The sequence below is a fragment of the Amia ocellicauda genome, chromosome 8, assembly GCF_036373705.1.
Source record: "Amia ocellicauda isolate fAmiCal2 chromosome 8, fAmiCal2.hap1, whole genome shotgun sequence".
NCBI classification, from domain to species: domain Eukaryota; kingdom Metazoa; phylum Chordata; class Actinopteri; order Amiiformes; family Amiidae; genus Amia; species Amia ocellicauda.
Window position 1 is genome coordinate 32,360,896 of NC_089857.1, and position 23,862 is coordinate 32,384,757.

Below are 23,862 nucleotides of genomic sequence, written 5' to 3' on the forward strand. Positions count from 1 at the left end.
AGTGCAGCCTGATCTATGTTATTCAGGATTTTATTTGTATCTCCTTACTTTAAACCTTTATATATGTTATAAAGAGAAGTAATAAATAATGAGGGGCTATAAATGGTAGAAAATAATACATAAAGAGTACAGGTGTATAGCTGTGTGGCATATGTCTTGGTATTTGAGTTATGATGACTGTTCTCAGGTATGATTTACTAAAAAATCAATCACTTATTTGTGATGAACAATCAAAAAGGGTTTGCTGCTCTTCTGGCTATTGTTGGTATTATTGATTTAGTTATTTACCCTTAATTAAAACACCGATCATAAGAAAATAGAGGTGAGGTGAATGCCATAATATTATCACAATTTTAACAACATTGTGTTCACTTTGTATATCTCTCATGTTACAATGAAAAGGTTCATTCAAGGAAAGTAATAGACTGGTGCCCAAGAAAGGAAATCTCTTATTTTCAAACATATGCCCAGACTTCCACAGCCAAAAAAACTGCTTCAGCAACACACAGTGCATCTGTGGTCTTCAAGAACCTCTTGTTGCCATGAGGACCAAATTAAATGCAGAAACCCACAATAGATATGTGTCTAAAACTGTAACTAGGTCACAACGAGAAAGGTTGTTGTGCTGGTTTGTGTTTTATGTTTTTTTTATTCTGATAATAACCATAACCTTTCTTGAAATACAGGTCATATAAATGTATTTTTATATGCATGTTTAATGCTGTTAGTATGCAGTTCCTTTTTATTCTTCTTTTTTGGTTAAGTCACATAACTGTACAATAAGAATCTTTGTTTCCACAGTTGGAAGACAACAGAGAATACCACTGTTAGACTAATTGAGTGATTTATCAAAAATGCTCATGTTCTTTGGAAGCCTAAAAATCACATTTGTCTAATTTTCAAAAGATAGACATATGATTGAAGACTGTTTTTACAAGACTGATTGTGAATCATGTAATTTACTGTGTTTATATTTTAGAACTCTTTGATTATTATACCACAAACATGCCATATTTATTTTGTGCTATATGTAAGTGTCTTAGAGTGGGTGTGTTTTTCCAAATCAGTTGCAGAGATGAACTTTTCTTCAGCGCAAATATCGGTTTTGCTTTCATGAAAAACAAACTTTAAAGGATTAAAATGAGCAAGGGAAACCATATATGTAGAAAGAACAAATATTTTAATTTGAAACTTTATGATACTTTTTTTTGTGGAGCAAGGACAAAATTGAGCAAAAAGCTTAGAAAATTGTCATACTACTATACTCTCAAATACTAAGGCACTCTATTGCAGTGGATCTCAATTCTGATCCTGGGGACCCACTGTCCTGTTGTTTTTGTCGATGCCAGGTTCATTAAAGTAATAATTGCTTAATTTGACCTTTTAAATGGTTTCACTTATACAAGTTGTATAAGGTTGAGAACTACACCTCTATAGTGCTGAGTGTAAACATAATCATATTACTTCACATTATAAGGATATGCACATGTATAGATATCTATTCCAAAAACATTTAAGCTATTTCAATGCTTAGGCAAAATATGTATTTTCTAAAAGTAGAGGGGAAATAAATTCAGCTGAGCATCTGTCACAACTGCAAAGGTAAACGTGTTTTGGTTTTTATGTTGTTAACTATAAGGTATGTGAAGAGTGAACACTTTTCTTCGGTTGATTATATCTTTTTATTTTTATTTTTATGAAAACTGTTAATTGTCCTGTATTTATTATCTGTAAAAAGGACATTTTCCCAGAGCTTTTCAAAGTGCATTTGTTTTCAGCACTTGGCACCACAGATCTTTTGGCAAATGATAAGGCAGAGGTGGATTATGGGTTGAAACAAAAGAAAACCAGAGGATTGGATGTCCACTAAATTAGAGGGATGTGCATACAACAAAAGCATGCCAATGATTAATGGGAGTTATAAGGGAGTTCCTGTACTGAAAAGAGCTGTCTAAAGAGGAAGCTTTAAAGATGATTTTGAGTGAAGTACTGGTACTGCTTGAAAATGAGTCTGTTTTTACTTTTAGGGTGGGATGTAGCATCCAAAATGATTTCAAATCTTGACACATTTTTTGAAGCTGAAGCAGACATGTTATACTTCCCGTTGTTTATTCTGGAGCCACGCCCGAGTTCTGTTTGGATAACCTGTCTGAGCTGCTGTAATTAAGTGATTGTTTGGTTCAAGAACATCGGTAACCTTCAGCTCTTAAAGACCAAGGATTCCTTAACTGAACAAGCTACTTGCTTGTCCACAAGTAATCAGGGTCGAAAAGGCTGGTTCCTGAGAAATGAATGTGTGCCAGTCAAATGTTTAAACACCCCCTGTCTTAACTGAGTTGGTTCAATCATGGAATCTGTGTAGTATTCTTTAGGCTTGATCAATGTTCAAATGACTCTTTTTGTCTGTATGAATAATAATATTTATTCAAGCGAATCACTAAATAACATTATTCCAGCTGAAGTGTGAATACATCTACCGCAGCATACGTAAGATGTTTTAAATGCTTTGACTGAAAGCTCGTAACCAATTTCCAAATGGTTAAAAGACATTAATCAGATGTTTGTTTAGAATATTAAAAACGGGCCCATATCCTTTTTTTAATTACAGGCAAGGTCAAACTGAGACCTAGGATCATCCAAACTCATGTTATTAGAGTGAACTGTGATCATTTATGTTACCCTGCTGAAATATATTCAAGGGGACAAGAGCCAGGAACAGCCTCAGAGGAGATGATCTGGAATGCAAACCTGTCTTCTTCTGAGGGTTAATGAAAGGATACAAAAGTCCTAAGATGTTGTAGAACATGTACCTTTCATGATTTTATGTGACTGATTTGCCACACAATTTTGTAATTAGAAGAAACAACCCTGTTGATGATACTATCATTTATCAGAGATTGCTTTATGCAGAGTTCACCCCAAAAAGTGTCAGTGCAAAAATATTCCCCCACCGTTCTTTTTTCATGTATTTGACAAATTGCCAAATAAATCTAATATTGTCTTTATGGATACTCTCTCTGGGAATGTATGTTGTATTTAGTTCTTGTTCGTTCCAGAAACCTTAACTCAAAGATGTTTTTAAGAGACACAGCACATACCCTTAAGATTTGAATCTGAGCTCTTTCCCCAGTAGGGTATTCACATTTTTGTGGTTATCCTATTCTCCTATAATAATAATAATAATAATAATAATAATAATAATAATAATAATAATAATAATAATAATAATAATAATAATAATAATAATAATCAACCAGGAATGTACAATATATGCAGTTATTGTCAAATTTTCATCTATCATTTATCACTAATGGTCGCAGACTACTTGTGGGTACTAATATTGTTATACAATTTAAAATTTCCAAAACAATAAAAAAAAAACTAAAAAATTATAGGATATGTTTTTTGTTTTGTTTTAATTTCATGGAGGATGTAATTTTTGTGATTATTTATTTAAACAATATTCCTTGACAAATTAGTTTTGTTTGATCACTTTGTAGCAATAACTATTAATAAGTTATTAGTTCTTCAAAAGATGGTGCTGGACTGTTACATAGTCAAGGAGTGAATGAGGGAAAGATGGTTCAATTTATCAATCATAGATCTTTGATACCAACCTCCATCGGACATCACATATTTAATCAATACCGGCCTTTCTTTGGAGCATTTCATTTTAGTGTGTGCGTGGTGTTAATCTTGTGGCACAGTCTCAATCATAGCAGGTTTCAAGTTAACTTTTATCCCTGAAGATATCAGTCATAGAATGGCTATAATAAATGTTCATTATGAAGGTATATTGTATTATTAGCTGGCTGTTGATTGCTTAATTATTCATTAGATCAGTTTTGGAGTGGCATATCACTTCCCCTTCAGATTGACTGACATCCAAGCTGTCTCAGTGTAGCTCACCTGGTGTTCTACTAGGCCCGGTCTAGCCCTTCACAAATCTCAATTTCCACTTCAGTTTATTCTATGTCCTAAAGGGATAATTTCCACTGATTAAAAATAGATTTAAAAGTTAACCAAATGGTTCATTCTCAAATGTGTGATATGAGATACAGTAATTAAATGCTATTCAGTACAGAACACACGCACACACATCTCAAATACATCTATTAAATAGGCAAACAGTCTATATATCAACCTGATTGTATGGGAGAAATATCTGAATGTTGTATCTGATAAGCTTTTACCTTTAGCCTTGGTTAGCAGTTCCACACATTTCCTCATTAATCTGCCGGCTGATAATAAGGAGGACCACAGATCTTCATTTTGAAACATGGCTTTTCCATAATTAAATGGAACAGAGCTGGTCACAGGCTTTTTCACAAATTACTCCCCGGTGAGAGCTGAATAATGTATTGTAAAAAGGCCCTCCTTACATTTATTGTACAGGTATTGATGTACTGTACACTTGATTTGTTCTTCTTTAGCAGTGGTGCCATGGAAACAAATCTGTAGACAAAGTGTAATGTCACATAATTGGCGGGAAGTGATGCAGCCTCTGATCAAGAGTAACTGCCTCTGGGTTTCGTCTCAAGATTTTAAGGAATTTGGGAAGTAAAGGCATTTAGAAAATCACTTGCTTGTCAGTGTCTTCCAAAGAGGATATCAGAAGTGGACAAGTGTAGTTCACCCAATCCAATACTTTGCAAGACAAGGTAGTTAGAAAAATTGGTTCTGGGTTAGGAAACTTAATAACTATGTCTACGGGGAGGGATTGTAGGAGTGCACCTTATTTATCACTTAAAACTGACTGTAATATATTGTAAGGAGGTGCAGGACATGTGTTTTAATGCATTCATTCTATGAAAATAATGTTATATTTTGATCTGGTTCCACGGATATCCCATTGGTGAGGCTGAATGTCATATTAAGAATAATTGGGCTCCATAGCTGTTCCCTGATCACCATTCATACGTGATACATCCATGCCCTGGGACATCTTCTCCATCAGTACTGAGGCTCATAGACAAATCACAAGTTATTCAGACCCAGTAAGCCCAAAGATGCACCTACAGGCACAGGAACATTGGGAACAATTGGGAATTACACAATGAGCTGTGTTACACCAATAATTTAAAAGAATATTAGTATCAGTGGAATGCCTGTGTGATTTTTCATTACATGTTTTAGAATAACACACACCCACTTCCTATTCACGTATTGTAAATACGCACATGGCTCTGACTTAAGTGTTCAGTTTTACAAAGGCATTCCATCTTGTAAGGGCTGGCAATATCAGGGGTTTAGATTGTAGCAAAGTATTCTCGAAGTAAGAGGTACATTAGATATTCACAACCATTTCCCCTAAACTTCCTTTATCCAAATGCAAGCTAAAGAGGACCAACTGTGAATCAGAACATATCAAAGAGAAATGTCTGTTTGAATTTAAAAAAATCAGTATGATAACATTGTACATATCACAGTCATGCCAGAGCCACAGCCAAAAGATGTCAGCATTAACAGGAACCACTGTGAATTTGAGAAAATAAAAATCATTTGGGGCCTTGAAAGGCAGATGATTTGTGACAATGGGGTTAGTCTGCTTTTGAATCCCCTCATTGCTTCAGTCTCCTAGGATACCAGATTTTACTTATAATCATAAACACAGATGGCTAAAAGAATGGCCCTGGTTGAATGGACCATTTAAATACTTCCTTCCTAATGAAATATTTTCTGAACGTCATTGCAATGAACATGCCGTGAAAATGATCTTGAATCTCTACTGCTTTAGATCTGCCAAACTCAGATCCACTTGAAAATTGTCATCTTGTTTGCATTCTTTCAGAACATGCTGAGATTATCTGTACACCTGCTCACCACATTTTGTGCTTCCTAAACTGACTGTTCATCAGGGAAATCGTTTGCACTACAACTTGGTGCACCTTTATTTAATGTCTTAGTGTCACAAAAGTTTGCGTACAGTATCTCACAGGTATAAAATAGGTACAACATTATTACTATTGTAAACTGAAGTGTTGCAGTTGTATTTTTTTACTTGCAATGCCATACAGAGTAATAGTGTTGAGAGAAAAGCACATTGATGAAAAGAAAATAGATATACAAAGTGTTGGTTCCTCCTCAGTAAAGATGTTTGTAATCACTAGGCTGTTGAAAAGAGTTTTCTTTACAGACACTATGTATTGTAAGACATAACACTTTTATTAAATACACTGTATAACAAGAGACTTTTCCATTTCATTTTGAGAAGCTGGTCACATGGTACACAAATAATAATATACCGATACTCAGGCATTAGGTACAAATCAGCCAAGATGCAATGGATAGCTGCAGCGATGAATGCCTGTAACACACTGAAAAGATCTACTAAAACTGTAGCACAAAGACATCACATATGTAAAGTACAGCATCTGTAACCTTCTATGTATGTAAATAGTAATGCCTTTTGGATTTTTTTATGTTTTATTTTTTGTCATTTAAAAAAAGCATTAAAGAACACAATATACAGATACATTCAAAAAAAGATTGTTCGTTATGCCAAGTCACAGTTTTTCATTTCAAAGAAAAATATTAAGAAAAAAATAAATAAAAGTAATACCAGAGCGTGGGGCAAGACGATTGCTCTTCCAATCTGTGATGCTCCCTTCGATATGTAGACTGTTGGCATAGGCAGTAAATACAGAGGCAATGCCTTGTGTTATGTCAGCTATTCTGTTAGTTTATGTGTTTTAAGACTACTTTAAAAATCTCATGGACACCTGGCAGATGGTGAGAGAGAGAAAAAGGAAAACAACAAAAAAACACACACTATATAACAGAGATCCCATGTTCATTTACAACAACAGAACACATTAATATACCTCCCTCCATCTCGTGAACAAAAAATAAGAAAGCCTGTCACTTTAGAAAGTAGTTAATTCCAAATCTGGGAGCAACAAAACAAAATAATTGATTCTTCCCCCCTCCACATATTGCAAACGTACTTTTCTATACATACTGATTTTGCTTAAGCATACAAGTGCATGACACTTTATTCCTTAATATATTACGATTAGGATTGTGCTGTATCAGATACAAAGGGATACACTTCTCTTTAATATCTAATATATTTTATTTAATTGTATCTGACATATGGTAAATGCAAAGACAGGACATTCAATATATGTATTAATTCATTTACAAACATCTTTTATCACAGATATTTGGCCTAATAAGCATTGTGCTGGTTAAGATACATCAGGATGCTCAATAATAGCCTTATATATTGCCACTGGACCATGAGAATTTTTTTTCATCTGCTGTCACACATTTTGCATCACCTTGGACCTGTAACCATGTTCTCTGGACAGAATATACTTTTAAGGCTTTAAGACCTGACCCTTAAACCTTTATCTCAGCCCTGGTCAAGCAAAGTGCTAAATACCAATTAAAGGATATAATACATTACTTCATTCATGTTTTTAGCAATTTTATTTATTATTATTATTATTATTATTATTATTATTATTATTATTATTATTTATAATAATAATAATAATAATAATAATAATACATCTCAAAGATGCAATATCCTCAATGTAGCCAGCAAACTGCTAGCCTTTGCAAGGTGTCCAGATTTGTCTACATTTGTCTACATTTAGCATGATTAATCTTTGTTTTAACTATACTATATAACAGAAGGAGAACAATAATGCTTACAAAAATCTGTAGTTTTTATGATAACAGTAATTCTTTTGGATACAGCATCTCCTGCAACACAGGACAGGAAATATGAGATGTAGTTCTAGTATAAATAAAATTGCAGATCTGTATTTACATGTCGGATTAGCAGCAACTACTGTATTCACCAGCGGGGCTTTTTCATGTACAGGACTGCCTACATCAAGTCTGCTCTGAAGTTAGGATGTCTTATTAACCTGGTACAGCCAGGGGTGTTGCTAGTGTGGAGTGTTTTTAAAATAAAAAGAAAACAAATAATGTATATATACAATTTAATTGCATATCTACAGACACACAATACATGACAATTGTACAACAAAGTCAATCCCCAATAGAAACTCTACATTCTCTTTGATGATGATGGCGGTGGGATGTGGAGGAGAACAGGAAATTTAAACCGAGTGAAAGCTAAGATAAATATTTAATTCAGATACATGTTGTTAGCCCACTCTGAAATCAAACGTGTGTATGTGTGTGTGTAGTCCTTACATATGTATTTTTCTTTTTTATATATTTTTCCTTTTTGAATACACATCTTAACTTTACCAGGTAGAGAATGGGGCTGAGCCACAGAGATGTAATTAATTTCCTTATTATCAAACAATGGTGTTATCCAGCAGGGAAATTGCACATTCACAAAGAGTATAATTATATACAAGTACATCTGATTGAAGACATAATGAGTACTCAAAAAATAATTGACTGATGATTGAACTAATTGACTTTCTACTCTCATTGTGTAGAGCTGTTCCATACGGGACACAAATCTCTGAAAACTTTAAGATGTCTGCAACTTCACAAGATGGGGAAATCTGCTTTAAAATACCTTGTATTAAACAACAATCACCTGGTCCCAAAACTGTCACATTATCAAGAAGCTTTGCTTATATTGTCAATTTCAGGTTTCAAACAAAATTAACTGTTTTTGGTATTTGTCAATTCCCCTTGCCTTTTTTACAGTGTCTTGTTGAAAATCCCATGCTTTTCAAGTCAGACTAGTCTTTAATCACTTGAATATTAAATGTTTCATAGTATCATTGTAATGCCATAAATAACAATTATTATACAGTGCAGGTCAAAGAAAATAATGTCCGATTGTCTGCTTCGTTCAATGGGCAGAGTCCTGCTGATTCCGGCCATGTAACATTACAATGAAAAGAATAACTACAGCTAACTAAAAAACACTGGATCCATATAAAATCCATATATTTCATCATGTAAATTACTGTATGTGGTAGTACAAGGGTAACTGGTTTGTATCGTCCCCTACTCAAAGCAACTGTACTTTTAACACCTTCGTCCTTAACCATCAAATATTAACCTGTAAAATTATTAACATATACGTAATGGCGTACATGTGCTTTTATTTAGTAATATAGGTGTACATTTTACAGTACAGTCATACAGTATTTTAAATAGTGTATTTTGAAATAGTGAAATGCCACCAAATATGAATTGGCATTAAACCCTGGAATTAGTCAATAACCGACCGTTGAATAAAAGGCCAAATGTTGCGTTTGTGCGAATTACAAACTAAATAGTATTTAAGAAAGAAAAAAGGCAAAGTGCTTTCATTGAATAAATTAAATATAAAAAAATAGTATATTAAAAAAGGTGCTGCAATTAATTAAACACTGTTAAATTAATACATTATCATCTGGACATCCAGTGTAAAAATATCAAACAATACAGTATGACTGCAATACTTTAAACATAGGTTTCAAGCCATTCAAAATGAAGTATGGTGATCTTTCCCAGCAGAAGTCTTTTTTGTTTTAAGAAAGCTGCATTTCTGACAGGTTTGGGTTATTTTCAAATTACTATCACAAACAGATTCCAGTGTTGGATTTTAAATTTCCAAGTGTCTGTATACAGGAGATTTGTGTGGCAATGAGCTAAACTTCAGCACAACAGGCATGCATCTTGTGCAGCAGTGGATCCATGCACTTTCCATCAGGAACAAATTACTGACTGAAGGATTCTGGGAAGAGATAACCATGGAAACGAGTGTGGTGTTAAAAAAACATGTTTCTATATAATATAGATCAAATGTTAATTATGAATGTGGTTTCTACATCCATGGGTGAATCAGTCCTGACTTCCTTTCTACAGAATATAAAATCTGGAATCTCCATATTTAAGAATTTCTATCTTCCCCATCACATTTCAACAACATAAAGCCATTTGTCTTCAGCTAAAGACCTCCATTAGCTTGCTTAATTAAATATATGTTACTGTATTATGGATAGCTAGCTTTGTTTTCTAAAGAGTAAGTTACTCAAGCAGTGACTTGCACAAAAGGCATTAAACCATAAAGTACCATGCCAAATTCAATTTTGCACCACAAAATAAGGTAATTAACGTCAAAAGATGCATTGCGACAAACACGTATTTGGATAATTTGTCAGGGCATTTACAAGTGCTGTATTATGGAAGTCCCTTGCCTTCAGTGGCTGACCCTGAAATAAATACTGTGCATTAAATCCAAGCCTTCAGTTCAAAATGATTGTCAGGAGATTGTGGCCATAATAACAGACAGTGTTGGTTTGGCGTCTAGTGCTTTCATCTTATATATTTTTTGTTTTGTTTTGTTTGTTTGTTTTTACTTGTTGTTTTGTTCACAAAACACTTGAAACTTTTGAATGAAAGGACTATGCAAAAGCTCCCAAAGTCAAAAGACCAAAGTAGATGTTGCATATTTCCTAGGGACATTACTGTTTCAGAGTCTTCCAGAAGGCAATATCCAATCTACTTTGTCCTAGACATGGAATCACGCAATACTTTGACTTTCTTTTGATCTGTGACACAACAAAAAAAAGTTTTGCTTTCAACTTTGTACATTGTAATCATACTACAAGATGTCCTTTCTTGAGTCGAAAAAGTAAAAGCCAAGATTTAGATGAATCCCTATAATTGTGGGTATTTACAGCAGATTCGTATAGTCTGTTTTCCCTTTATTCATCCCAGTCGAAGGCAAGAATGCAAGAAGGCAATTTTCATTACAGAGGGCGAATATGAGTGTCTTCAGAGGAAGAAAGAGAGAGGAAAAAAAACACACTCACAATCAGATATAAGGCCTTTTGTCTATGCAGAGTTACGATGAGGCAGAAGCAGGATCGATAAGAGAAAGAGAGAGATAACACTGGTCAATAATGCGCCTGCACATGGGAGAATTTATGGAGGTTGCCCTTTGAAAAAGCTTCTCCTCGCCTTCTTCATTAACGCCATCAGAGATAAGAGCTGGATTTCAGCTACACTCACGAATATGCCCCACACATGCACACACACACACACACACGCACACGCACTCACTCACTCACACACACACACACGCACACACGCACACACGTCTTCACACTCACACACACACACACACAGACCCAAGGTACTCCATACACTCGGAGGGAGAGGCCGTGGTGAGAGTTTAGCCCAGGATGTCCAGGTATACAGGTGAAGCCTTTGCCAGGTTTTGAAGCAGGCTGTGAATTTCTTTGATGTTCAGCCTCATATGCGGCTCCCGCTGCCAGCATCCCAGCATCAGGTCATACACCTCTTTGGGGCAGGTGCGCGGACGCTGCAGCACTCGTCCCTGTGTGATGCATTCAATCACCTGTTGTGGGATAAGAAGTTGGGAGAGTTATTTTCTATCAACTAATGCAAAACAGTGATACTTATTCCTGGTCCTAGAGAGGCACAACCCTGCAGGCTTTATCAGCAACCTCAACTCTGCAAGGGCTAAAGACCAAGAACAAGTGGTAATTTAGACCGATTATTTCAATTCAATTAATTCATTAAGTGCTTGGATGGAATGCAATCCGGAAGACCCTGCGGCTCTCCAGGAGCAGGAGTAAGTATCACTGATGTAATGTCACACTTCTCATGTGTTTTATATAATGACTGCTTAGGAAAAATATGATATGCAACTGGCTTAACATTTTGGAGATGATTTGTCCCATCCCATATGATGGCAGTGTTCTTCAAATTGTATCCTTGAGTTTTATAGGTCAATCATCATCTGCGTTAGGTGTAGAAATAGTATGCAGATAGTGAACAAGAAGTTTGTTCAATTAAGTAATTAAGAGAGAATCAGAGAAAGCTTTGACAGAAGTTAGAAAAACACTGCTCTCTCTGAGTGGGCAGAAGAAGAGTAAATATTATTGAAGCTATCCTTTACAGGTGTGGACAAATAGTTAACAGCCTGCTAAACACTCTTTTTTGAAGTAACACTCAACGTTTTTTAGGTGATCAGATGACCAAAAAACAGTATGAGAGGGAAGTTTCACATTCAAATTCTTAGTTATAGCAATTTCTATTTTAGAATTGTGTGTTTACTTATGCACTAACCTCATTATTAGAGAGCTGGTACCATGGCTGCTTGCCATATGTGAAAATTTCCCATAATACAACACCCAGGCTCCACACATCGCTTTCTGTAGTGAATTTCCTGTACATAATGCTCTCAGGAGGCATCCAGCGGATGGGCAGCATTGTATGGCCTCCAACCTTGAGAAATAAACAAAAGAAAAAACCCATAAATAACACATTTTCATGATTTGTAGTACCAAGGAAGTTAAGAAAAAATAACACCTTTTAATTAGATATGTTAAATCTATAGAATCTATATATCTGTATTGTAGTTGACTTTGCAGGTAGGTGTGTTAATACATCAAGAGTATAAAATATCTTTACTGAGACCTTATCTGTACTTAAGACACACTGAGGCCCAGTGCAAGTGATAATCTTCATCTTTCAAATTACTTAACCATTACATTTAACAGGGATTTTGATTGTGTTGCCTGTCAGTATTTCTATCTAGTTTGTAGATCATCTACATGTCCTTGTTCATGGAGCAATATAGTGGGAGTCCCTATTACTATCACTTATTCAGACATCAGTATTGTTTCTAAAAAGTTTCCATAAAGCTCACCCTTGGGGAGAGAGAACAATTTGTATTGCATAGCAAAATTGAAACAGGTTTTACTAAAGCCAATAGAATATACTTCCCCAACTCATTTCCTCACTTTATGCTTAGGTATACCTTTTTAGAAGCTTTTTAAAATTTGTTTATTTTATGTTATTTTATTTAGCTAGAGTGGTCCGTTTACATATGTTATCCAAACAGTGAACTAGGAAGAACAAACAGGATGTGAAACATTTAAGGAATTGCATAACAGGAAAATGCAGATTATAAACAAGTGCTTCAAAAATCTCCAGCCATTTATGACATGTATGTCACAGGAAGACACAACCGAACTCTCGTGTCTGAAATAAATGTGTAGGTCCAGTTAGCAAGTAAACAGATTGTCAAATAAACACAACTGTAATAGGAACCAGCCATTTATCTTGAGAATTTGTTACACTATAATGTTTTATATTAATTCTGTAATTTTAACAGACAAGTACTTCCAGTCTGTAAATCTTTTCTGCTCAAACAATCTTGTCCCATTCACTTCCTTTCATTGATCATCTGTTTATAGATGATGGCTGAGGTTGTGGAAGGAAAGCAAATGTCAGTTTTCTGGGGAACATACTAGCTTTCTTTCAAATGTGAATATGTATATTTTTATTATATGTAACTTCTCATTCAAATTGTATGAACTTAATTTGCAGATTACAATTTGAAATCGTATGTGGTGGTTTATCAATCCAAAAAAGACATGACATGAGGATACGTCTGGAATGCCAAACTTGCTTTTGTTTCCTCCTATTTCACTTAATATTAAAATATTATTTTAGTTGAGCCTTTCAATATGTGTGCATGTGTGTGTGTGTGTATATATATATATATATATATATATATATATATATATATATATATATATAAACAGCTCTGGAAAAAATTAAGAGACGACTGCAATTTTTCAGCATCTCTACATTTTTAGAAATGGTGTCAGTAGTTTATAGAATAAAACAAAAAGGTTAATTTTACCCAAACACATACCTATAAATAGTAAAACCAGAGAAACTTATAATTTTGCAGTGGTCTCTTAATTTTTCCATATATATATAGTGGCACTGTGGAGGGATGCTCACGGACTGCACTTGATATATATATAGGCAGGGTCTAAGAAAACAGGTGAACACAATGGCAGGGATATGGTGATAGGATGTGATGATGTATTACATACAGTGCGCAAGGTGAATCAGAAGAAACAGACAGACAGCAAGCCATAAACAAACCTAGTTCACCTCGATGTGACACAGGTCCCTCGCTAAATATATACTAATAAAACATGACACACATACAGCAAAAAGTCCAAAACACAATCCTAATCATTGTCAAAGTCCAAAGTTAAAAGATCTCTACCGTGTTTGATACCGTTTGTTGTTTGTCGCTCGCACTCACTCTCCACAGCACTCCTCCCTGCCTCTCCTCACCAGGAAGCAGTCCACTTCCCACTTTATCAAGCCAGGGATCCACTCACGGGGGGCGCAGCCCGGCATGTGCTCCCCCCGCTAACTCACCTCCCCTGGGATCCAGGGAAGGACAGTGCATTCCACCCCTCCCAGCACAGCATCACAATATATGTATATACAATTATATTTCTTAGCAGACACCCTTAATCAGAGCAACTTGCAATTGCTACAAGATATGACATTACCTTTTACATACAATTACCCATTTATATAGCTGGGTCTTTACTGGAGCAACCTGGGTTAAGTACCCTGCTCAAGGGTACAACAGCAGTGTCCCCCACCTGGGATTGAACCCACAACCCTCCATCCAGGAGTCCAGAGACCTCACCACTACCCAACACTGCTGATTTTATATGTACATTTTACACTTTCCTGATCATTATTTAATAATACTTATGTGATAAAACTCATATTTGAAAGCTGATAAAAAAGGCAGCTTCATTTTATTCTATTTTTTAATACTTTTATTTTAATTTATGAAAAGTGTTGCATTGAAAGAAAATACATATATAGAAAACATAAAACCATTTTAAGGGTTTATTTATTTAACATTAATATCTGTCTAATTTGCTTTATATATTTTATATATATATATATATATATATATATATATATATATAATAAAATGTGGATAGTGTCGTTACTACTTTACTATAACCACGATTTTTGTTTTCCAAAACACTTTGTCTTAATTATTGTTTTATGTTGATCCAGCTGCCAAGATTTTTAACCGAAAGCCACAGAGTATGTTAACCCTTGTTTTGATGTAATTAGCTTTAAATATTGATGTTTCCATTTCAGGATAAGACATTTGAAACATGTATGTGAATAAAAGGCCAAGTGTCTTTAAAAGATGATTAATTGTTACTAAGATTCTGGTCTCATAAAATATTAAGACACAGTGCTTTTAGACTTGTTTGTAATGCATATGATTGTCATGTATTAGTTGTTCTGTTGAAACAAATGTTGCCTCCATGCTATTAATCAGTTTTACAATCTTTGGGGAAATATTCTGTCAGGAGCGGATGCCATTTGCAATGTAGAACGGCCCCCGTTATGTACTTGCACAGGAAAGCCACCATATTGTGACAGTCTACCTACTTGCTACAGAAAAAGATTCTCTGTTCTATATTGTACTCTGCTGCCCTCTGTTTCTATAGGAACAGTGGTTCTGTGAGGGGATTACAGAATTTGCATTTAAATGGCAGTTTAAAAATTATACTGCATTCATTTTAGACATGACATATCTGACAAACGGGATATATATTTATATTTATATTTACACACATATAGATGGTTAGATAGAATCTGAATAGAAAATTAAAATATGTATCCCATATGTTATTTTTTGTAAAACAACAGAAAATTGACATAATATTAGATCTATAAAGGATATACTTAGATATTAATTTAAATGTAATATTGTGTAATATAAATAATAACAGTGTAATATAACAGAAGTATGGCAGTAAAAACATTACTGCACATATATTTTTGCATAGAGGAGAGAATACCAGTTACCCATAAAAAATGAATGTTATAAAGCACAATCTGCTCCTAGTGAATCATCTCTTGGAATGTGTTAATGAAACACCACCCACTAACCCTTTTCCAAAACATTTTTTCACTAAAACATACAATTATTTAATTTGATTATTACTTATTATTATCTAATCAGGTGTATCTAAAACATTGTATGATTTAATTAAGGAGTATACTTGCATAGGTCCATGGTAAATTAAGGAATATTTGTTGAAATCCACATGAGTTCAAAAATATTTGGATCAAGATTGAATTAAGTTCTCTGAAATCTGAAAGTAAAACTAACAAATATGTATATACAGTACCTATAGAAAGTCTACACTCCCTTGAACTTTCTTCACATTTAGTTCACACAATGCCTCAGAGTTTCATGCTTTTAAAATATGATTTTTTTGTGATTCATTGTGGAAAAAATTAAATTATATATATATATATATATATATATATATTAAAAATAAAAGTACAAAACTGAAATATCATAATTGGATAAGTCTCCAGTCCCTTGAGTTAATACTTGGTGGAAACACTTTTGGCAGCAATTACAGCTGTGAGTCTGTTGGGATAGGTCTCTAGATTTGGCAATAATGGACCATTCTTCTTTACAAAACTGTCCAAGATCTGTGAAGTTCCTTGGAGAGCGCTGATGGACGGCAATCTTCAAGTCATGACCCACATTTTTGACTGGATTTAGGTCAGAGCTCTGACTGGGCCACTCAAGGACATTTATCTTTTGTTCCTTAGTCACTCCAGTGTAGCTTTGGCTGTGTGCTTCGGGTCATCGTCATGCTGAAAGGTGAACTTCCAACCCAATGTCAGCTTTCTTGCAGAGAAATGATCAATTCTTTTTCTGTACTTTGCTCCATTCATTATCTCTTCTTTGCTGACAGTTCCCCCCAGTCCCTGTTGATGAGAAACATCTCCATAACATGATGCTGCCACCACCATGCTTCACAGTAGGGATGCTGTTCTTTGAGTGATGTCCTGTGTTGGGTTTGTGCCAAACAGAATGCTTTGAATTTAGGCCAAAAAGTTCAATTTTAGTTATGTCAGACAACAAAAGGCTGCAGAATCTCCTCAGTGTTTTTTTTGCATACTTCAAATGGGATTCAAGGTGGGCTTTCTTGAGTACCAAACAAGTCAGATTTGTGGAGGGCTTGGGATATTGTTGTCACATGCACACTTTTACCAGTCTTGGACATAAAATCCTGTAGCTCTTTCAGAGTTGCCATTGGCCTCTTGGTAGCCTCTCTGATCAGTGTCCTTCTTGATCAGTAATCCAGTCTGGAGGGACGGCCTAATGTAGGCAGGGTCTTGGTGGTGCCATACACCTTCCGCTTCTTAATAATCATCTTGACTGTATTCCAGGGGATATTCAAATGTTCAAAGGTGAAAATTTTGAAAGGGGTATAGACTTATTATAGACACTGATATATATACACTCACCTAAAGGATTATTAGGAACACCATACTAATACTGTGTTTGACCCCCTTTCGCCTTCAGAACTGCCTTAATTCTACGTGGCATTGATTCAACAAGGTGCTGAAAGCATTCTTTAGAAATGTTGGCCCATATTGATAGGATAGCATCTTGCAGTTGATGGAGATTTGTGGGATGCACATCCAGGGCACGAAGCTCCCTTTCCACCACATGCTCTATTGGGTTGAGATCTGGTGACTGTGGGGGCCAGTTTAGTATAGTGAACTCATTGTCATGTTCAAGAAACCAATTTGAAATGATTCGACCTTTGTGACATGGTGCATTATCCTGCTGGAAGTAGCCATCAGAGGATGGGTACATGGTGGTCATAAAGGGATGGACATGGTCAGAAACAATGCTCAGGTAGGCCGTGGCATTTCAACAATGCCCAATTGGCACTAAGGGGCCTAAAGTGTGCCAAGAAAACATCCCCCACACCATTACACCACCACCACCAGCCTGCACAGTGGTAACAAGGCATGATGGATCCATGTTCTCATTCTGTTTACGCCAAATTCTGACTCTACCATCTGAATGTCTCAACAGAAATCGAGACTCATCAGACCAGGCAACATTTTTCCAGTCTTCAACTGTCCAGTTTTGGTGAGCTTGTGCAAATTGTAGCCTCTTTTTCCTATTTGTAGTGGAGATGAGTGGTACCCGGTGGGGTCTTCTGCTGTTGTAGCCCATCCGCCTCAAGGTTGTACGTGTTGTGGCTTCACAAATGCTTTGCTGCATACCTCGGTTGTAACGAGTGGTTATTTCAGTCAAAGTTGCTCTTCTATCAGCTTGAATCAGTCGGCCCATTCTCCTCTGACCAATAGCATCAACAAGGCATTTTCGCCCACAGGACTGCCGCTTACTGGATGTTTTTCCCTTTTCACACCATTCTTTGTAAACCCTAGAAATGGTTGTGCGTGAAAATCCCAGTAACTGAGCAGATTGTGAAATACTCAGACCGGCCCGTCTGGCACCAACAACCATGCCACGCTCAAAATTGCTTAAATCACCTTTCTTTCCCATTCAGACATTCAGTTTGGAGTTCAGGAGATTGTCTTGACCAGGACCACACCCCTAAATGCATTGAAGCAACTGCCATGTGATTGGTTGGTTAGATAATTGCATTAATGAGAAATTGAACAGGTGTTCCTAATAATCCTTTAGGTGAGTGTGTATATATATATATATATATATATATATATATATATATATATATATATATAACATTGTAAATGTATATACACATTAAATACATATAAATATATTGTACCCATATGTCTTGCAAAACACATGTATTATCATACATCTGAAGAACAAAGACAACAACAACAAACAACAAACATCAAGCATCAAAAACAACCAAAAGTACTTGTTGACAATAAATTATTAAATCGGCAACCTATGTCCTGTAATTTTCTATCTCTCTCTCTCTCATTGTCACCGATACTATTAAAATGCCATAAGTGGAGTAACAGCATTAGGAACAGGTCTCCTGGGATGGTAGCACACTTTCCACCACACATCTCCAGATGAGAATGGAGATTTGGACACTCTGGATCCCATCTGATCTGATTATCGCAGAGCATTTAAACAACTACTTGCTGTCCCAACTACCACAAAAAGAAAGCTAATTTTCAAGTTAAAAAATCTATGACCATCACCTTCTTTTGGATTAATGTTCATTCTTTGCTGGACTTAGAATCAAATACATATTTCTGCTTTTCTTTTGACAAATGAAATTATTCTAATACTAAACTAAACAATGAGCAAATGATGGTCATACTTTTCCCATGTTGTCTATTTAACAGACATGAACTGCATCATAGATGTGTAATGGCCATGATTAGGGCCCTGCAATTTACAGAACCAACTTTCTCAGGCTGCATTCCTCTCAGGGCAAGGTGGTCATGCCGTCTGCTTAATTAATCCTCTCATTGATTAACAATCTCCCGATTCCTTTAATCAACTCAAATAGTAATTCTGTTAACACACATTGGCGCATAAGCGGCAGCAGCTATGTACTTACATTACTAACACGTCTTATTCAATATTATTTCTTAGAATGTTTAAATATACATCATTTGTCAACAGCACTCATTCCTGGAACAATTGACATAAAATAGAGATGTCATAAAATCAGTGTTGTAACATATATATTCCATAGATAACATATAACAATAATAATAATAATACAAAGTTGTTTGCAAGCAGCACACTATTTGTCACTTACAGTTTAATGGAAACAAATGTCCCTTCCATTCAATTTAGCTGTTAAATTTAAGCATTATCAGTTGGTAAACCCTGAAACACTTTCAGCATCTATAGAATTGGTGACAACTGACAACTGATAAAATGTATTTGTCCATTTCTGATTTACAGTCAACATCCAATCCTGGAATGGAATATAATGGGGGGGATTCCAGATCCAAACTACATACTTACTGAGGGTCCAATATCCTTATTGCCATCAGAAAGTTATGAGCTGGTTGAATAAAATGTGGTTTCTTTTTGCACTGTTCTGGGATGTCGGAATTAGTCAGTTTTTCAGAAACCTCCTGGAAATGATTTTACACTGTTTGTTTTTTGCGGTTTCTTTGTTGTGTACCGCTTGTGCTAATTCTGCAATAATTAATTCTACAACTTTATTATATGTTTGATAGACTTTCACTTCACAGCTTTCAAACCACTGAATCAGAGCCACCAGTCCCTTGCCATTCATCACAATCAGGTAGAGATGAGATTTTAAAATGTGCACACCTGTAAGCTCTTTCTGGAGGTCCTTTAACACTACAGTGTTTGGTGGAAATTTCCTTTTCCACAAAGCCTACATAAAAAGGGATGTATCTGCAATGATATTCAGCAGAATATCAAGTGCTCCATTGTGTTATGTATGGCTCAGGTGGCAGCTTTATGGGTAAAGTACAGACTTTTTGTTGGTTTGCTTCTGTCAGGTGGTCCTAAAAACTTTCTGCTTGGGCAATGTTTATACATTGTTTAATGGTTGCAACCAGGTTTTCTGCTTTTTGAAAATTAATTCCCCAGATATTGTTGGGAAGGACTATTATGTAGGCATTTGTAAAATGTACTGAATTTGGCAGTAAACCTCAAAGAAAGTAATTGTATGCCTTAATCATGTAACTGGCATTATGATATCAGTATGTTATATAAATTGTTCCAGGAATCAGTGCAATTTCTTTCACTCTATTATTGACAAATTATGTGTTCCTACTAGGAAACTGAAAAAATGTTGTATATACATATTCTAATAAATACATTTAAATTTAAACACATTTCAAAATAGAATTTGTCATTTTTACATTTCTAATGCTTTGACAAATGCTTCAAAAGCTTCTGGATATTTTCATTTGCCCTTCCAATCGGGGTAGCTTCTTATAATTATTATTGTTATCCTAATCACAACCTGATTAATCTGGGATTAAGATCTTGAAAAAGCATCCATGTTGTATTTCCTTCTGCTTTCTGACATTCCTGGGAAGGCATGAAGCAGCTCACACTGCTATATCCTTCCTTCTGTTGCAGAAAGCCATGAAACACAGACTACTCTTGCGGAGCACACTGCTATGCAGCCATGGCACTGCATACTAATCGGAGCACTTTAATGACTTTTTTCTCTGAATCGTCTGATATATCCCTGCTCCTAGCAGCCGAGGTTTGCTGCCATGGAAACAGGGCCTCCAAATGCGCAAAACCCCCATATCAACATTTACAGTGTATTCCACTGGTGAATTTCTTAGGGAAGGGAGGGTTTCAGGCTGGCAGACTGCTGTTTGGAGATAAAATATCCAATAACATTGCAATAGGAAATGAATTTGTCTTTAATTAAAATTAATAGTGCTAGAAAGAGAGAGTGAAGCAGGTTTAACCCATTGCACAATGGATCCTACCTTGCATACCTTTATGTATGTCTTCTAATAAAAATAATACTGAATAATACTTTACTGCATGGTTCAAGCCATCAGCTGATAGAGGATATCTTCAAACCTATCTTTATTAGATAGGAGCATTTTAATTAAATAGACAAGGACACTGATATCTAGGTATATCTGTTTCTCCCAAAGCAGTTATTGTTTTAAGAGCATATCATGTTACTTATTCCGTTTTAGTCACACCAAATGCTTTTACAGTTGTCTCTACAGTTGTCATAAATAATAATGTTTTTTGTCAATGCAATTTGAAAACATTTGCCAGAAAAAAGCAGGTAATATATAGTAAAATAGTATTGAACAGTAATAAACAACTCTGTATAGAAGTCTCTTCAGAAGCATATATGGTAAAAAAAAAATAAAATAAAAAAAAAAAAATAATAATAATAATAATGTTTAATCTTTATTCAATGTTTTTTACTGTATTTAAATTTGAATTACCTGATTGAGACTTAAAAGTATTATATAAAACAAACATGTTACGAAATTGTTGTATGAAGTTAAATAATGACAATTATGAGTTATTGATACATTTTTAGGTATAAATCCAGAAAGCATACTATCTGAAACATAATGAGTTTAATGGTTATAACAGATATATGTATCTGACAGTCATATGGATGCATAAGTGTTAAATCTTATCAAACATTAGTCAGCTCAGAAAAATATATGTTATTAACAGTACAGGAAGCCAAATAGTAGGCGTTTGCAATGGGCACAAAAAAGGGAAAATTATTCAAGAGACAAAATCTGAAAAAGAACACATAACTGAGACGGAAGTGATGGATTTTTTTTTTCACAGCAGTTGCCATTTAATGTATAAAACATAAAGTACTGATGCCTAGCCAAGTAAACATGTTACTGCTATGATAAAAGGTTTAGATCCTGTTACATATTTTTTTTTGCACCCCAGCATTTTCACAATAGGGGTCAATCTCACCACTCCTGCCTCCTAGTCAGGCATTTAAAAAAATGTCACAGAATATCTTTACCTGTGTACGGAGGCTTTGTTTGTATCATTCTCTGTTTGAATACTTGAGAGTTAATATTTGTGATGCAAATGTATTGATGCAGAAAATAACATCGGCATTTGACTGATCAGACAAAACATATTTTTATTTGTAAGTTAAACTAAATAGGACACTCAGTTTTGGCCCCCTCTGGATGCAGGGAAAAGCAAAAGGTAATATAAATCCGATGTAAATGGTTGTAGTTATTCATTAATATTTTTTTCATTTCTCGCTCTTTTTTTTGTGGAAATCAGGTTCATCCTTTGTACTCAGTTCTGTGCTTTTCATTGTGGGAATTCCTGTAGGCTATATTCAGATACTAAAAATAAAAGACAGAGTTAAACCACCACCACCCACATTCCTCCCACCAAGCAGCAGTGTGGCTGGAATCTTGTCCTTATTCATTGTGAATTGGTAATACACTACCCTTAACCTGCACTGGTTTAGAAATGGTTGCTAAACAGGAATTTGTAAAGTATACTGCAGTTCAAAAGGTTTACATCTTTTGTTAAAACTTCTTATGTAATGCTGAAAGATGTGTGGGACAAACTAGTTATTGCATGTGGGATGTAAAAGCTATATATATATATTATTAACCTTTTGTTTTAATTCATAATCATTAATTTGAATGACACATCTTAAAATTCCTATGCAATATTAAATATTTAATATTGTGTATAACATTATTTTAGAATTTGGACTTTAGAAGTTATTGTAAAAATATTCATATACAAATAATAAAATAATCCGACCTTGGACAAAGAATATGACACTGATATTACTGCATTTCAACAACATAAAAATGGAACTACATTATATAAATGAAAAAGTCTGAAAAGAAAAAGGGTGTACACTAATATCAAGGTAAACTTGCGTAATTCATTTTTATCTGTTGTTGATTCCAGAAGACACTATCAAGGTTAAATCAGCACAGCACAGCTGTGTAGCACAGAAGAACAGAATATCCCTATCCCCATCAATATCCCAGTGTCTTATAGCACAGCACTCTCTTCACAAAATGCCCCCACAAAACGCAACATGACATGACAGCACAATCCTGCAGGCAAACATCAGATTGTCTATGGAAAAGTTAACTACTAAAGCTTTGTTAAACAATTTGGGGGGAAAAAAAACCATTTGTACAGGCATAATTAAATGTAAGACCTTGCATAAAACTTAAACCAAAGTGAAAGGGACTGCATTTTTGAGCTAATTTGATTTTGTAAATGAACAATGCCAGCTGACTAAAGCTCAGAGAGGTATATAATATCTCAGCATTCAGACTCTCAGATTATACTCTCAGATGCTGAGGTTATGAAAGGGAAGGCATTTTAAAAAATACCTCCACTCTAGTGAATGTCACAACATCTCACATTAGAAATTGAGAGAGATTTTAAACATTCCTCAATTTTAGTGGTCAGTTACATTAATCCAAGTTATCACTAGTGTCTTGCTTTAATATGTATGTATAACAAGAACAGCAATTGAGATCTTGTATTTTCAAAAGGAGACAATTTTCCAGAATATTGAAGCCTACCACTTAATGGAATCCATAACCCTGAGATTTTTTAATAGCTTTACAGTAAATAGCCTTTTTGTGCCTGATAAATCATCAAGGACAAATATTTATCATGTAACAGAAGGACATCAACATCTAAAGTCACACCCCCACAAAACACCACCACAAGACTGTTTCAGAAGGTATGTCCTTCTTGAGTTCAGAACAGATCCTTTTCATAAGCTTATCATTTGCTTATCACTCACATAGGTCACTTTTTAAATATTAACT

At 35.0% G+C, this 23,862-nt stretch overlaps 1 protein-coding gene across 3 annotated transcripts in view; it reads right to left on the reverse strand.

The window, feature by feature from the left end:
• Nucleotides 1-6,144: 6,144 nt before the first annotated feature.
• ntrk2a (neurotrophic tyrosine kinase, receptor, type 2a) overlaps nt 6,145-23,862 on the reverse strand; it is a 72,423-nt gene continuing 54,705 nt past the window's right edge. For all 3 annotated transcript variants that reach the window (XM_066711072.1, XM_066711073.1, XM_066711071.1), the window contains 2 exons: nt 12,028-12,186; nt 6,145-11,293 (listed from right to left, as the gene is read on the reverse strand). In XM_066711072.1, coding sequence (XP_066567169.1) covers nt 11,108-11,293; nt 12,028-12,186 — 345 coding nt within the window. In that variant the 3' untranslated portion in view covers nt 6,145-11,107. The remainder of the gene's footprint in view (nt 11,294-12,027; nt 12,187-23,862) is intronic.